At 44.5% G+C, this 17,253-nt stretch overlaps 1 protein-coding gene across 1 annotated transcript in view; it reads left to right on the plus strand.

Annotated features, from left to right (window-relative positions):
• The window catches only part of SCN10A (sodium voltage-gated channel alpha subunit 10), a gene marked incomplete at its 5' end in the record, with an annotated part of 94,377 nt that overhangs the window by 72,548 nt on the left and 4,576 nt on the right, over positions 1-17,253 (plus strand). Inside the window, 7 exon segments of the mRNA XM_079115630.1 lie at positions 1,134-1,307; positions 5,168-5,290; positions 6,697-6,981; positions 8,227-8,280; positions 9,163-9,304; positions 11,329-11,429; positions 16,375-16,645. Of these exon segments, the coding sequence (XP_078971756.1) occupies positions 1,134-1,307; positions 5,168-5,290; positions 6,697-6,981; positions 8,227-8,280; positions 9,163-9,304; positions 11,329-11,429; positions 16,375-16,645 (1,150 nt within the window).

A 17,253-nucleotide genomic window follows, 5' to 3' on the forward strand; every position in this document is an offset into this window, starting at 1 on the left:
AGGAAATTTTCTCAGGAAATGTTCTCATACTATCTCACTTAATGACTACAGCCTATTCCATCAGAGAAATGTGCCATAATTTATTCAACCAATTCCTGTGTTTACTTCTAATATGCATCGCATTTCCATATGTATTGCGTTGGAGATATCAATGATTGCCTGTCAGGTTTGGTCCTAGATTCAGAACCCGAAGTGACTTTCTTGTGCTGGCAGTTTATTGGGGTGCTCTCAGGTAAAGTTTGTGAGGGGAGTACATGAACAAAGAAAGGAGCTAAGAGAAGATAAAATTCAGCCATGACTGATCCCACAGGAAATCCTCCTCTGAAAGCAAAGGGATGACCTTACAAACCCACATGTCAATCCTCACTGGCTGCCCTGAGGTGGACACCAGATACCTAATCTGCAAAGCATTTCTCAGGGTGGAACCAGTTCCCTCAACCCAGCAAAGCCACTCCCAGTGCTTGGGAGTGAGGGCACTGGCTCATTAAAAGGGTCCTAACAGCATCCAGTGCCCTTAGGACAAGTCCTTGAAGGCAGAATTACTGAGCTTCTAAAACCTTGGAGTCATCTTTCCAATTTGGCTTCCCAAAGACTAGCCTCGTTTTCCTTCCCACTGGTCACACAGTAGTGCTGGGGTCTCCCTCCATTCTTTTTGATCTCCACCAGTGTGATAAAAGAACAAAATGGCATCTTCTTTTAATTTCAATTTCCTTGATTACCAGTGAGATAAAACACTTTTTTCAGAAGTTTGTTGGCATTTCTTACTTTCATTTTTCTGTGAACTGCCTGCGAACATCCTTTGATGCTTTTATTTTTAAACCAAGTCACTGTTAGCATCCCTTTGGTTCACTTCCAAAATCCCATTCGAGAAGGTTTCCTTTCTCACTTGCATTCAGCAACCCTGCAAAGCATCAGCAGGGCTTCGTGTCCCTCTTGGCTGAGGAAGTCTTGGTTTATATCTCACCGTGCCTCCTCCCCTCTCCACCTCCCCTCCCCAGAACAGAGGAAAGAAAATGATATGGAGAAGCTGGCTTACCAAAACTGCTCCCAGGGACTGTGAGCAGGGCTGGCTGGGTCCTGCCCTGTCTGCCAGGGCCACTGTGCAGCCTGCCATTCTCTTTCCTTCCCTCCAGGCCTTTGAAGATTATTACCTGGACCAGAAGCCCAAGGTCAAAGCTCTGCTGGAGTACACTGACAGGGTGTTCACCTTTATCTTTGTGTTTGAGATGCTGCTCAAGTGGGTGGCCTACGGTTTCAAGAAGTACTTCACCAACGCCTGGTGCTGGCTGGACTTCCTCATTGTGAATGTAAGTGGCTCAGTGGGCACATGTGGGGCTTGGGTTCTCATCTCGAATGGCTCATGACCCCAGCTAGTGCAGATGAAGCCCAAAGAAAGGCTCTGACTACTGAGTAGAGTCTGAGAAAGCCTGTGAGCCTTAAGCTCCAACACAAAGGTGACCCTCAGGTGAGTCCTCAGTTCTCAGACCTCCAACCAGAAAGAATACCAGAGTCCTCTGCATTTTTACCTCCAAAGCAAGATGACATAAAGACTGGCCGGGGTCTTAGGACCCTGCGTTCACTGCCAGGGCTCTGAACTTGGGGAGCTGTGACCTTTGAGCACAGAGAATCTGCCCACCTGCCGGCTCCGGTCTACATCCTTGGCTACTTTCAAATCACCTGGGGAACTCTTAAACATACAGTAGCCAAACACCACTACTCCAGAGATTCTGATCTTTCTGATTTGGGGTGGGGCCCAGGTATCGGTATTTTGTCAAAGCTCCCAGGCATTTCCAAGGTGCAACTGTGATGGAAAAACCACTGAATTGATACCACTGGCTCCTCCCATTGGGAAGGAAAGATGGTCCCTTTGGAGAGGCGATGAGCCAGAGCTCATGTGTTCAGATTCACAGTAACCTGTGACGGCTAACCTCTCCATCAGGGAACTTACCATGTGCCTCCCACACATCCTCTCCTGTATCTTAATCATTACATTTCTCTCTCTTTCTCTCCCTCTCCCTTACCCTCTCCTTGTCGCCCTCTCTCTCTGTCGCCACTCTCTTGGCTTTGCCACATAGCTGAGGGTTCCCATAAGCAGGGTGAGGCATAGTGCTCTTTGGCTCTGCCTCCCCCAACCAGCAGACACCAGCACCAAGGTCTACACATTGGAGGTGTCAGGAAATGTTTCTGTTTTTGGTACTTGCCTCCTGAAACTGGATGAGGTTCAGTACAGAACATTCTGTCCAGCCTCCTATGTTGGCTAATCCTCCACAGCAGGCCAAGACATACAACTCTCTTCTCCCTTCTTTCCTGATGCCAGTGTGCTAGCATCATCTGGCCATTGCACCACAGGGACTAGCTGTGAGGCCTAAAATCTGAGACATGGGTGGCAATTTTGTGCGTACAAAACAGTTATTCACAAATGAAAGGAAAATGTTTACTCTGACTCCCACCTTTTTAGGGGTGCAGTCACTCTAACCTATGTGGACGTCACTAATTTCAGTCCTAATCACCTTAAATTGTCACCCCTTAATTCCATCCATCTTCCTACAGAGTCTCCCTTCCAACCTTCTGCCCTTCCTCCATACATTCCTCCTTTCATCTATCCAAATAGTCACCCTTCCTTTTTCCTTCTCCAAAAACATCCATTCATCTTTATTTTTCTCTCATCTGTCCTTCTCTCAATCTTTTCCTTTCAGCTATCCATTCCCATTCTTTTCCTTTTCCCTTGTGCCTACCCATTCATCTAACTTCCCTTCCATCCATTCATCCTGATCCTTAACCCTTATATCCTTCTCTCTTTTGATTTACCCTTCTATCCAGACATCCAGTCATCTAACTTTCTATCCACCTGCTCATGCATCTTCCATCCAAGCATCCTTCTATCCATTCATTCTTCCACCTTTCTATTCTTCAACCCATCCAACTGTCCTTTCTGTGTTTCACTCATCTGTCCATTCATCTTTCACTTCCTTCCATCCATTCATCTATTCATCCACTCATTGTCCATTTATGTCCTTCATTCCATCCAGTCAACTTTCTAATAATCCACTTGTTTCTTCCATTCATGCATTATATCCAACTCTGCATCTTTCCATTCATACATCAGTCCTTTCATCCAGCATTCTTCTCCATCCATCCACTATTCCCTGTTCCCATATTTTTTCCTTTCTTCTTTGATTTCTATCTTCCATCCTTAAATTTGACTATCAAATCTATCCATCTGTGTAATCTTTAACCCATCTTTCTACCCAGTTGCCTTTCAACTTTCCACTCAGCTCTTTTTCCTTTCTTCTTTCATTCCTTGGGTCTGTCCCAACATGCTTCTATATTTTCATCTATTTATCAAATGTTTATTCAAATCTACCAAATACAAGATTGTTTTACCAAGTGCTCAGAGAGGGACAAAAGCAAGAGATAAATACTCCCAACCTCCAGGAGTTTACATTTTAGTCTTTCAACAGATCAAGACACACATAGGGAAATTAATGTGTCAAGATAGGGGATGTGGTGGACACTGTTGGGGGCAATTAGTGTCTTAAGGAGTCAGGAACATGAACTTTCTTCCACTCAGGGATTTGGGTGACTGGGAAGGTATCACCTAGGAGATGGCATTATATATGAGTCACACACATGAGCAAGAGCAGAGAGGTTCAAGAGGCATGCACAAGGCCCATCCTAGCTAAAGGATGACTTTGAGCAAAGGCACAGACACAAGGTTGTTCTGGGACAATTTGATTTGTGTAGGATACATGGGTGAAATATGACAAAAAGAGTAAGCTGTGGTCATGTAATACAAGCTAAGGATTCTGAAACTTTTCCTGAGTGTGATAAAAGACCAACAAAGGTTGTGCCTCTGAGAAAGATGTGATCACGATCAGATTTGCAGTAGAGTATGGACGAGATGAACACAAAACTGGGGCTTAGAGTTCAGGCTGCTGCCCTGGGCAGTGGGAATAGAGCTGGTCTGGGTGGGTGGGATTTGCTGGAGAGGCAGCAGCCCCCTGGCTGCTTAAGCTGTACGTGTTGAACATGAGCCAGCCTTCCCAGGAGGATGAGCAAAAGATTCAACAGGGCTAGCATGGAACTGGCCCCAAACCTCCTAGCTCTTGACCAGCCCAGACGCTGGTGCTACCTGGTAGTGTCTGGATTCTTCTCGAATGAAAGAAAGCTATCCTTCAAATTCCAGTTCTTTGTCCTGGTGGAATGAACCACCCATTCAGAGAATGGGTATTGTTTGAGGTGCAGTACCCAAGTGTAAACCTCTTTCTAAAATTATGATGGCTACCAGAATAAGCTAAGCCCGGATCAGCCCACCATCCCTGCCATGGCTGGGATCTCACAAGATTATGTCACAGTCCCCAGCAGGCTTCAGCCTGTGCATAGATTGCCTCTCCCTAGCACCTTCAAAGTTCATAGAAGGAGTGACCATTTTCCCATGCCATTTTTCCACATCAGTTTGTGTCCTTTGAAGTCCTTGGGTCATCATTAAAGAAAACCGGCAGGTGACAGAGCTACAGGGGTTCCCAACTCAGTCATTATATCTCAGACATCTATTGAAGCTAGACCCCCTGCCATTGGTTCTTACTGAGAACCGCAGAGCTGTAAGAACTGTGGGATTCTTTTAGTCTGTCTTCCTCATTTTACAAAGGGCAAAAGCATCCTGGACTAATAGGTCACAAAAAATTAAGGATCAAGAGGGACAGAACAGGTCTTTTTCCAGTCCACTTTTCTAAGCAAATACAATTAAGACTCACTTTATATCCCTCAACATAGACTGTAAGCATAGCCACCATGAAGGGGCTTTATCTCTCCAAGTCTCTGAAAGTCAATCAAAATTCCAAGGTTGATGGACTTAGCTGATGACGTGAGAAGGGAAAGGAAGTGTGACCGCCTATGTCCACGGGAGTAGCAATGTGGGAGAATGAGTTTTTCTTATCCAAAGGTCCAAGTAAGTAAGCAGCAAAATTTTCTCTAAATAAGGAGGAACTAGACTCTTTCTCTGCCTCTCACTGATGTACAGAATAAGGTGGGAGCCAGGACAATGGCTTAGACAGAGCAGGAAATAGGAGGCTGGGTAGAGATTTCCTGTCTTCTTCTACCAGGCTGTCCTCTTGGAACCCTAGTGTGATGCTTTTGCTCTCTGCCTGCTTTTGCTCTCTGCACTCAGATCTCACTGACAAGTCTTGTAGCGAAGATCCTGGAATATTCTGATATGGCATCCATCAAAGCCCTTCGGACCCTCCGTGCCCTGCGGCCACTGCGTGCTCTGTCTCGATTCGAAGGCATGCGGGTAAGACCTATCTCAAAACTTCTCTGATCTGTATTACTTGGTAACCCTTATCCACTTTATGCCTTCATACCAATGACCCCAACCTCCAGACCCCACCTCCAAAGGTCAGTTCTGCATCTTCCCTTCCTGCTCCCACTTTGGTGGTACTGCAATCCTAATTCTCTGGGTCCTCCCCAAGACCCTTATCAGAACCTCTTTCCTTCTCATCCATAGATATCCCCCACCAAGATTCACTCCCTTTGTGAAGTGATCTTGACTCAAGGCTCCACAGCATGTGGAGCTCCCAACTCTGCCTCTCATCCTTTTTTGTTGTTGTTGTTCTATTTAGCTATACATGACAGCACAATACATTTCAACTCTTTGAACACAAATGGAGCACAACTTTTCATTTCTCTGGTTCTGCACAATGCAGAGCCACACCATTCACACAATCATACATGCGCATAGGGTAATAATGTCTGTCTCATCCCACCATCTTTCCCACCTCCACGTCCCCTCTTCTTCCCTCACCCCCCTCTGCCCAATCTGAAGTTCCTCCATTCTTCCCTTGCCCCCTGCCATTATGGATCAGCATCTACATATCAGACAAAACATTTGACCTTGGTTTTTTTGGATTGTCTGCCTCTTGTTCTTATTGACAACATCTCCAAAGAATCCCAAGCTCTCCATTTTTCCCTAACGAATGAGTCTTTTCTCTAATGATCCATTTTTATAGCGATATCTTCAGTTCAACACCTCAGCCACCACCAGAATGCAACTTCTCTCCAACCTAACACAGTCACCATGTCCTGTGGCTTATTCCCTTCCATCCACTCCTTCCCCTATCCATCATTATCAGCCTCCACCTTGCCCTCTCCATCATTGGCTCAAAGCAGTCACCAGAGCTTCAAAAATTAACCTGGAGTTTTAAAATTAACTTATATCTTTACAAATAGTAGGAGCTAAGATTGAAATAACTTGAAATTTATTTTAATTTGTGCCCAGATTCTTGTTTGCTGATTTATAAATGAGCAAGTTGGTGAATATAGATTTAGTTTCACTGATGTTTGCACTGAAGTCTATAAAATGCAAAAATTAAGGATAATAAAGTTTGAAAAGCAATACATACACTGATACCCCTAAGTGAATATGCTTATGCTTGTAAAATCATTCATATCCTCAATCCTAAAGAAAGACATTGAAACCTTCCCTGAGTGAGGTTTGGGGAAGAAGATCTAAACCCATTTTCAGTTGCCCAATGTCTCTTAGTGTTCTGAGTCTGAATTATTGCACTAATTAACCATACTTCTCTTGCTGTTTCCAAAGGCCACTGGCTCATGAAACAGCCTGAATGTGTATAGAAGGAAATGGGACCCCATAGGGAGGGACATTTGCAGGGTTCCAGGTCCTTTTCTATTTCCTGCCAGGTGGTGGTGGATGCCTTGGTGGGTGCCATCCCATCCATCATGAATGTCCTCCTGGTCTGCCTCATCTTCTGGCTCATCTTCAGCATCATGGGTGTGAACCTCTTCGCAGGAAAGTTTGGGAGGTGCATCAACAATACCAATGAAGACTTTTCTCTTGTGCATTGGTCAATTGTGGATAACATTTCTGACTGTAAGAACCAAAACTACACAGGAAACCTCTTCTGGGTCAACGTGAAAGTCAACTTTGATAATGTTGCGATGGGTTACCTCGCACTTCTTCAGGTGGTGAGTCAACTATGAGATCAATCATTTCTCTTTCTTTGGATGCCTGACAAGTGAAGAGTCTGGAATCTTCCAGAAGATGGTACATAGAGATATTGCTGGGGGTGGCACTAAGTGTGGGCTGAGGTCATTCTCTATTCCTATAGACTACACTGTTAGGCTAGAGGACATTACCAATGATTGCAGTCTTACAGTGGTACAGGTAGACAAGTCTAGGTTAAGAGAATAGAATGAAAGGAAGGGCCTGCCGTGGGATTGTATCAAGGGATAACCACACTGCCTGTACAAAATGGACATGGTATAGCCATGTGCTTAATCTTCTACTTTATATCATCTCCTAGATGGTAATAAATTGTATCTAATTAAGTTTATCACTGTAATGAATGATGTTGGCATAATGGCAATCAAACACATTCATGCTTTCTTTCTTTTTGTTCCTTCATCCCTTGTCTTCATCCACTTGTTTATTCAGTCCTCTTTTCTCTTAAGTGTGGATACAACTACTTATACATTTGTCATGTATTTACCCATGAGTTCACACATTCCACCATTTGTTCTTAATAGTCAACAAATAATCCCCAAGTAGCTTTGGTATGCCAGGCATTGTGACTAGCCCTGGGAGACACAGTCAGAACTGGTTCCAGGCACTGATGCTGTATGAGAAAAATAGACAAATAGTGAATCAGAACAGTCCATTTAGTGCTGTAACAGACTTAGGAGTGCAAGACTTGAGATGTCTTTCATAACCTGCACATACTAAAGGGCATGCCTAATTTCAAGACCTCAAGAATGCTACAACTGGAGGCAGAAATGTGGAGGTCTTCTGCTCCCAACTTCCTAATCTTCTAGAGGTGACTATATCACATTCTTATGTCATGTGCATGAGGGGGAAAGTTGTTGAGAAAATAGCAGTCCTGAGATGGGTAGCCTGATCCAGGACACAGAGCAGTCTCATAGCAGATGGTACTACAGCCAGGCATCTAGACAACCAGTCCATGCCAAACTCTAGAAGGTTTCATGTCTTTGATACCACTCTATTTCAAAATAGCCACATGTGAATTACTTTAAATCTTCATATGAGATTGATCACATCACCCAGAGGACTCTTTCCTTTCTCCATTTCCACCCAAGCCCTTTCCTCCTCATGCCTCCTTAGCATCTGCTCTTTCACTGGACCATCATGGTCTGGGAGGGGTCCAGTGTAGATAGATGGGCGAACACTGAGTAGATTCTGCTCCTTGTTTCCAGGCAACCTTTAAAGGCTGGATGGACATCATGTATGCAGCTGTTGATTCCCGAGAGGTGAGTCTCAATTCTAGTGCCTACAGCCCTCCCATCCAAGTGTCATGCTCATATCAGTCTACATTTGAAATAAAATGAAAATGGCTTTAGTGCAAAAAGAGGCAGTCATCCAGCAGCCTTATGCTGTCCCTCCCTGAAGCAGTATCCAGCTGGCCTTCTGGAAGGTGTTTAAGCCCACCTAGCCCATTCTTCTCCCATGCACACTCCCCAGGCCTCTCAAGCTCTTCCTCTGCTCACCAGGAGAGCACCAGTAATTTCTGAAGGATGGTGTATGGGAGGCCACTCTCTAGACAGGGATAGAACAAGAATAAAGGAACATCAAAGGAATGAGATAGAATCAGGTGCATCAGGAGATGGGGGAGGTGTTAGTGGGGAAGGACACCTTCCTGTCAAGACAGACACTCTGATGCCATGACCCATGTCTCCTTAGCCCACTTCTGAGTTTGCTTGCATGCTGCATTTCTGAGTCTGTCTCAAGACTTCCTACAATGCTTCAGAGCTTGCTCAGCAGCCTGTCCCCCAAGGATGGGGAATTTAATGTCATAAAATTGATTTACGACTCCCCTCACTGATAAGTTTGGGGAGTCATAAATAAATACTCCAGCTTCCCCGTCCTTTGATGGTACCATTCTGGATGTGTTCTACAGAGTCTTCAGGAGGCTCCAACAGGATTGAGCATCAGTTGCCCACAATGATGACCTGCCTAACAATGCCCACTTCATTAACCTTTCTTCACTTCTTGCTTATTCTCCCCCATTTCCTCAATCCTGCTTCCTGGGAAAATTATCTGTTGCCAGGTTCAAGTCTCAGGGTTGACTTTTAGGGTAAACCTAACCTAAGGTACCTGCCCTTTTTGTCATATTCCCTCTTGTCTGGTCATAGGTCAATAGTCAGCCCAAGTGGGAGGACAATGTGTACATGTACTTGTACTTCGTCATCTTCATCATTTTTGGTGGCTTCTTCACATTGAATCTCTTTGTTGGGGTCATAATTGACAACTTCAATCAACAGAAAAAAAAGATAAGTGGCGCTCCATTGTTTCTACCATAGTGGTGAAGCTCATACTTCCTAGCCTCTGGCCTGACCCCATGGCTAAAGTCAACACTGCTTGTAGTCCTCTATTCCCAACCCAGAGCCTAATTTTGACCCCTAACACCAAGTTGACCTTTGCCTCCTGGTCGTAGTCCTCACCCCCATCTGGGGCCTGGGGCCGTTGTTGAAGAAAGAAATGCACTTCACTCCATGTCAGAAACGAACCTCCGTGGGTTCCCACTGTCCTCAAAATGACCTCGTTCTTCCAAATTGGAACCAAGTGTGTTGAGACTGTCACAGGTGATCCCTTGGGAAATATCTACAGGGAGGGAAAGGGATCTAGTATTTACTGCTCTGTTTGGAGTTCTGACTCCCAGAGGACTAAGTCAGGAGAACTTGAGAAGGGTCAAGACCCAGATTTTGGCAAAATTTCAACTCTCCTTGGGATAGGAAGGAAGGCTCTCGGCTCCATGAATGTTGATTCAGATTAATAGGAACCTCTTGTATTTGTAATGTAGTAAAATATGAGGGCATTGACAGTATAAAGTGCTTTTGTGCTATCCTTTCATTGAGTACGCTCCAGACCCCTAAGGTAGATATGGCACCATTTTAGATTTGTATAAACTGAAATCCAGAGAGAAAGGGGTGGCAAGTTTGAGTCACAGCACAGCATAGCCTTTGGCATCACATAAGCCCGGATTTGTGTTCCTGACTCAGTAACCAGCTGAACAGGTGATGCTGGCAATATCACAAACCTCCCTGGGTCTCAGTTTTCTTATCTACTCAATGGAGTTAATAATACTTACTTATCAGGAGTGTGGTGAAAGGAAAATAAAACATCTACAAAGAGCATCTAGTTAAGGACTGAGCACACAGTGGGCACCACATGCTAAGTGTAACTATTGTAATTTAGAATATATGTCTAGTGGAATAGGCATCCCACCTACAGAAAATCCTCACTCAGGGTCCTGGGTGTTAGACAAGGGAAGGAGAGAGCTATGGGAACCCCAGAGGGCAGCCTCTTCAGGGCAGCAATGACCGCTGTCATTAGTACTCCATTCCAGCAATTTCAGAGTACTAAAGCAATCCTTTCTCCTATTTACAGATGAGGAAACTGAGGCCATCATGAGGAAACTAGACATGTTATGTGATAGAGTGAGATGAGCCATGGATCAGATTGAGACAAGAACTTCAACCGCAGACTCCTTGCCCAAAATTCTCAGTCTGACCCTACCCAGTGCTCATCTACTCACTGCCCCAACCCCTGTTCTGGCCTCACCAAGATGACCCTCCCAAGAAGCCTTTTGACATTTCCTCTCCTACCCCATAGATACCAGTCCATTTCCTCAGCATCTGCAGACTCGTTTATACAAGCATGTTTTTGAAGTGGGCTGTCAGATTATGTCAGGAATCGAAAGGTGAGGAATTGAATGAAGGAAGTCCAAAGGATTCCAGGACTCTTAAGGAAGGGAGAAATATTCAATCAATACCGTATGTGGCACTCTTAACAGCAGGGGTAGTGAAACTGGGGGGCTCTAGAAAACCATTCAAGGCCCTTTAAAGACCAGGCACCCAAGGACAAGGCCCTAACTGTCCTCAGCAACTCCTCTCCAGAAAGGGCTTAAGGCCCTTTGTCCTGAATTTTTGCTCCAGAGGCTCTTAGAAGCTCTTGCCCCCTGACTCTAGAAGTCCAGTGAGTTTGACTGAAACGAAATGAAGACTCAGATTTGAATCAACATGTATCTTTGTTGGGTCCTAGTCCCAAACTCTCCCCCTCTCTGGGTTTCTGGCGAACAGAAACAAGCTTGGCTTCAGAGACCCAGGCAGGAAGTCTGAGATGAGCTTAGTCCTACCACTCTGTCATTGGTTATGGTGTCCAGTCAAGATTCCTTGATTCTAGGCTGAGCATAGAGAGAAGGTTGAAATGGTCCTTCCCATATGGAATGTTCTGATTTTGGTTTCCCTGGGTGATCCTGTTACTTTAATTACAATAGTATGCCTCCCTCCTTTACTTAGGGGGCCAGGACATCTTCATGACAGAGGAACAGAAGAAGTACTACAATGCCATGAAGAAGCTGGGCTCCAAGAAACCCCAGAAGCCCATCCCACGGCCTCTGGTGAGCCATGCAGCTTCCCCCCAGCAGCGTGTTTGTGCGTACAGCCTATGCAGGCCTATGAGTATGCCTGTGCAGGCCTGACCAGTACTATCTGTGGAGGAGGAGATCTGGACTGGGTTTGGAGATGAGGGTGATGAGGATGATGAAGGTTCCCAGGCCCAAAGAATGAGAAGTTTAGATGAAGAAACTGGTATTTGGGAGTGAAAATAACTCCTAAATATGCTACAAATAGACCTGTTTGGGAAAGCAGTGAGTTCCCCAGCAATTTTAGAATTCAAGCACAGGTTTGGAAACAGATGAGGTTAAATGATAACAAGGGTGATCAGAGTCCAGAGATGAAACATTGTATGGTTATACATCATGATCCAGATTATAATGGATCTCTGTACTAACCCTGCATTCCACCTTGTGCCTATAGGTAGACTAGAGAAGAAATGGTCAAAATCCAGCCCCCCAGGATACAGTTATGGTCATAGTCTAGTAGCCCAATAGGAACTAAAAAATATCTGAAATTTAGAGATTGGCCCAAAACTAGAACCAGACTCTACTTTGATTCTTTTTTTCCCTAAAGACCTTAAGAGACATGCCCTTTTATTCCTCTATTACATGCAACACCCAAATCATACATGACATCATCTAAATTCTTCCCAATTCTCTGTTGGAAGGTGGAAAGAAACATCAAATCTCTGGGTGGCCCCAAGATGGCAGCCCTGTTGGGGTGGATTAACAGGTTTGAGAATGAAGATGTTGATATGTCAGAAAGTACAGATGAACCTCTTCAAAGAATTTCTAAGCCAACCACTGCAGTGAATGGAATTGGCATCTCGTCCATTTACATAAGGAAGTTTATGTAAGATGCAGCATTTATGAAGAGAACTATAGGTACTTCCTATGACACAATGTCATTAACCCCTTCCCTACACAAGGGCAAAGCTAAAGGACCTTCAACAAAGAAACAAGTCTTTCCCTAAAGGAATTAGGAAATTAAAAGACATTCATTCTGTTGCTCAAGTCATTAGATTTTCTAAATCATGTAATAGTACTTATATAAGTGCCTCCAAATTTGGTGAACACAGATTCTCAAAAAACGTTTATAAGAGAAAAAAGATATGACTTTTGACACACTTTATTTGGAAATAGTGGTCATAAATGTATTACTGTTCTTCTAGATTCTGATAAGAAGGATTGTAATAGGGAGCGGTAGAAGATTCAGACCTCTGTAGGAGTAGAGAATTTCTCCCAAATCTTTCATATGATCGTGTTCCTCTGTCAAGAAGTCCAATAGGGAAGAAAAGGCTCAAAATTAAAAGATGTAGGTGAAAAGACTAAGCCCAGCCAAGAAGACTCAAGTCAAGAACTCTAGGAGGAATATCCTGAGACTTAGTGAGAAGCAAGTAGCTGAGTCTGCTGCCCTTTACTAGTGGCCAGATTCATGTTCAAATTCACATTTGACCCACAGAGTCCTAGGCTGGGGAAACCTTAAAGGCTTTAGCACCTTCCCCTATACAATACTCAATCAACCAATCAACATCCCAGCTTCTCTCCTCTTACAATCAATCCCACAGGCTACTGTAGCTTCTTCCTCTCATTGTCCCTGGGATAGAATATGTTGCATTTCATAAAGGACATCTAAATACAAAGGTCTGAACCTGAGGCTGGAGTTTCAGGCAATACAACACAGAGTGGGAGTCCTGGCTGTTCACCTTCTCCCCTAATTAAGCCATATCCAAGGCTCTCCAGTTCCTCCAGTAGTGGCACTAGGGGAGGTCCTCTAAATAAGGATGTGTGAAATCTCATAGCCCAACTCTGTTCCTGAGATTCTCCACCTGTTTGCAGGGAGGGGTGTGTTACTCATCATCACCAACTATACTAGCCTTAATGGAGGAACGTGGCTCTCTCTTTAATAACATGGTCTAAGCATGTAAAAATGCTCTTTCCTTTGTTCCCTAGGCCATCAAAGCTGAGGCAAGACTGGAACATTTAAAAAAAATTTGAAATCTTAGGGAAACCAGCAGATCAGGGTTCAAGCAGCAACTGCATGTGACTGTTCTCCACAACCCGTAGTCCTTGACCCATCCTAGCTCCTGGCTGGTATGCATATGGCAGGCGGCATCTTGGCACTCCCTGATCAACTACCCTCCTTAAAGTCTAGAACTAAGAAAGAAACCCAAGAATAAAAAGGCATTCCCACTCCTGAGAATCCACCTTTTCAGGCTCGGCTTCCTTTTCCTTCTCTCTTGGGAGCCCCAACAGGTCAAGCTGGTTAGATAGGCAGAGCCTTGGCACAGGAGTTCTGCACCCCAGGTTTCATGGCATGTTAACCTGAAACCACACAGGGACCCTGCACATGCACACACACACCTCTCCTCACCTCTGGCAAAGCCCAGGTTCTCAGCCTCATTTACTCATAACAACAGCTAAGGGTTCCACAAAATGGGATATTTTACTCTATAACATTCCCTGCTACAGAATTCACTAAAAGGAAGTTATATATACTCTACTTCATTGGGAAGTAATAGGCTCTAGAATATCACATCATCAATCACCCACTTCATCATCTCTGAGAGCACTGAGTCACAAAGAAGTGATCTCTGCCCTCTGGCTAAGCCAGGATCTGCCAGAAAGCAGCTGCATTCCCTAGAGTTGGGAAATCCGGGACAAACCTGATGCCTGGACACTTAGAGATGCCATTGCCTGCTTTGTTTAATTATAAGTCATGAGACCATGAATGGGCCTCTATTTTTTTTTTACCATTTTCAGTGATGAAAGAAAGGGTTAATGGCTCAGAAATTCTCCTCCCACCCCAGGAAAGATATGAGCCAGTCAGTCATTATGCATGGAACTAGGCCCAGTTGGGTCAGATTCTTTGCTCGAACCCAGCAGGATAGTGACCCACCCTGTCACGAAGTAGAAGCCTCATCTTAGAACTGCCCACCCACCCCCAGTCTGCTTAGCAGCTCCTTGAAGCTCCCTGACAACTGTGACACATTCTTCTCCTGCCTCGTGGCCACTTATGCAGAACCCTGCGCATAGCACACAGCGCCTACTGTATAGAATTAAATTTAATCAAAGCTCATAAGGTGGAGCTGTCCATTCTGTCTTCCATTTATTCACCAATTTATTCTATGCCAAGCACTGTGCAGACACTAGGAACAGAACAGTGAGCAAGATGGACAAAGTTTCTGTCCTTGCAGAAATTACAAGTCTGTGACCAAAGCAAATAATTAGCAAAAACAACACATATGTTAATTCACGGGCTGGAAAGATAACCAAGGGAGGTTGGGGTGAAAGGCAAAGGGTATCTAAGACTGAAAAAAAAGAAAGGATCTCTAGGACTGAGTCTTGAAAGATCTAATTTCTTCAATTTGGACAAGGAGACTGAAACAGAGCAGTCTGAAGGGCAAGAAAAGAATCAAGAGGGTAAGGCATGACGGAAACTAAGAAAGGGGAGCTTCAAGGAGAAGGGGGCAGTGAGCGATGCCAAATAACTGTCCTCGGAGCCAACATTATGGAGATTATTATTGATCTTAGAACCACTTCAGTGGCAGGCTGGGGGCAAAGCTCTGTTGGAGTGGGTTGATGACTGAATGGGGGACAGTGATAGTATGTAACTCTTTCAAAAACTTGAGCTGTGCAAATGAGGAGAGAACTGAAGTGGTAGCTGGAGGGAGATGGGAGGCCCAGGAGGATTTTGCTTTAAGTAAGGAAAAACTGAATCATTAGAGATTGTCTAAGGAACAGAGAGAGTTAGAGTCATTTACATGGACGTTAAAGATGCCTAGGATAAGAGCCAAAAGGTGGCAAGTATGGTCAAGAGTTTTATTTATCAGGAATGGAGCAGAGGGAGCAAGAGGTGGGTCAGTGGTAGTATTGAAGAGGTGAAGGTTGGCCAACGAGATGACAGAGCTTCAAGGGAGGAAGGGCTTTTACAAGATACAGGAAGAGCAAAGGTCTAGAAGGGATAATGGGGAACAAAGAGGACCCCAGGCCTGCCCCCAAGTCCTGGGGCACGTAGGGTGGAGGAGGAGGATGGCCTTTGAGTGGAAGATGATGTTTAGTGATTGAGGCCTATGAGCACCATAGAGGTCAGGAGAAGGACTTAAGAAAAGGGGAAGGAAGGAGAATGGGAGTGGGCCAAGAACTCATGGAGCATTAATATGTTAACAACAACAGAAAGAAGAAAGGCCTGCACTGGGAACTTTCTAAATACCCTCATAAAGATAACTGGATATAAATGGTCAATTGGTTACCCAGTATATTCTACCTTCTCCCAAGAATGCAAACAACTGAAACCTGACCGTGTGCCCCGTACCTACATTTGCTTAGACATCTGCCGAACCCCGAGAATGTTCTTTTCAGAGGACATTTCTAGGAGTAGGTCAAACCATTTCACTTGACTTTATACTTAGCAGAACAGCTCAAATCAACAATCTTACAAGCAGTTCTTGAACTGTCGCTATGCACAGGGCACTACAGGAACACAAGGTTGAGTAAGCCTGGCCCCCATCCTCCAAGAGCTCACGGTCCAGTAGAGAAGAAGAGATGCATATGTGAAATCCTAACTCAAGACTGATTACAAAGGTTGTGGAAGCCAAGGGACAGGTGTAATGTGGTAAAGCAAAACCCCTGGAGGAAGTGGGGCTCAGGAGAGATGGCTCAGCCTCTATTGGGATTGAGATAACGAGAGAGGAATCTAGAAGAGCATTTAAAAGGGAGGGAAGATCATGGACCAGGACAAAGGAAGTAGCTGGTGATGGTGAGTGTCTCGGAGGTTGAGGAGTACTAGAATGGGGCAGTGAGGAGGATATGGCTTCTGTTTGAATGTGGAGTGTGAGTGAGACAAAAGGGACGATTTTAAATCTCATGTATGGAGAATTCAGCCCCTCCAGGAGTTTGGTTTATGTGGAACCAAAGGTCCTCATGCCACCATCTTTTGTTTTCTCAGAACAGGTACCAGGGATTCATCTTTGACGTTGTGACCAGGCAAGCTTTTGACATTGCCATTATGGTCCTCATTTGCCTCAACATGATCACCATGATGGTGGAGACAGATGAGCAGAGTGAAGAAAAGACGAAAATCCTCGGCAAAATCAATCAGTTCTTCGTGGCTGTCTTCGCCGGCGAGTGTGTCTTGAAGATGTTCGCCTTAAGGCACTACTACTTCACCAATGGCTGGAACGTGTTTGACTTCATCGTAGTGATCCTCTCCATTGGGAGTAAGTGTGCAGCTGCGTGATAGAGAAGCCAAGCTCTGCTTGGAGTTGTTTTGACTGCTTTTTTAAAATCAAGATGATAACCAACTAATTTTTAAAATACATACCATGTGTTAGAAAAGCCCAGTATGTGCAGCCTTCCAAGAGCAGCAGATTTGAAATTCCCCTAGGATGCTTTCTTAATGAAGAGTTTCCATCAGTATTCTCCATTCTATGAGAATGTTTGCAGTGAAATGTTTGCAGTCACCTACTATATGCACAGCCCATTGCCAGAACCTTAACAGGGAACAGTCACTCCTCTTGAGAACCTTAGACTATAAGATGATAAAGTTTCCAATTGGACTTACCATTATAGTTTTCAAAGAAGTGTGTGTGGGGGGGGTGTTATGTGAAATGATTCATAAAACACTTTCTGAGAAAGGAAGTGGGTTGCCAGCAAAGTGGGGGAAAGACTAGAAGGAGATTCTTCAAAGGGTATTCTTAAACTGAGGGTCTGAAGTCAAATATATATGTAACTATCTTCTTAGGGAATATGAATGTCAGAAAAGTCAAGGGATCAATGCCAAGAGATCAGAGCTGCAAAGGTTCAATCTGGGTGCTGTTGAATGAAA

Source organism: Sciurus vulgaris, assembly GCF_902686455.1.
Source record: "Sciurus vulgaris genome assembly, chromosome: 16".
Classification (NCBI taxonomy): domain Eukaryota; kingdom Metazoa; phylum Chordata; class Mammalia; order Rodentia; family Sciuridae; genus Sciurus; species Sciurus vulgaris.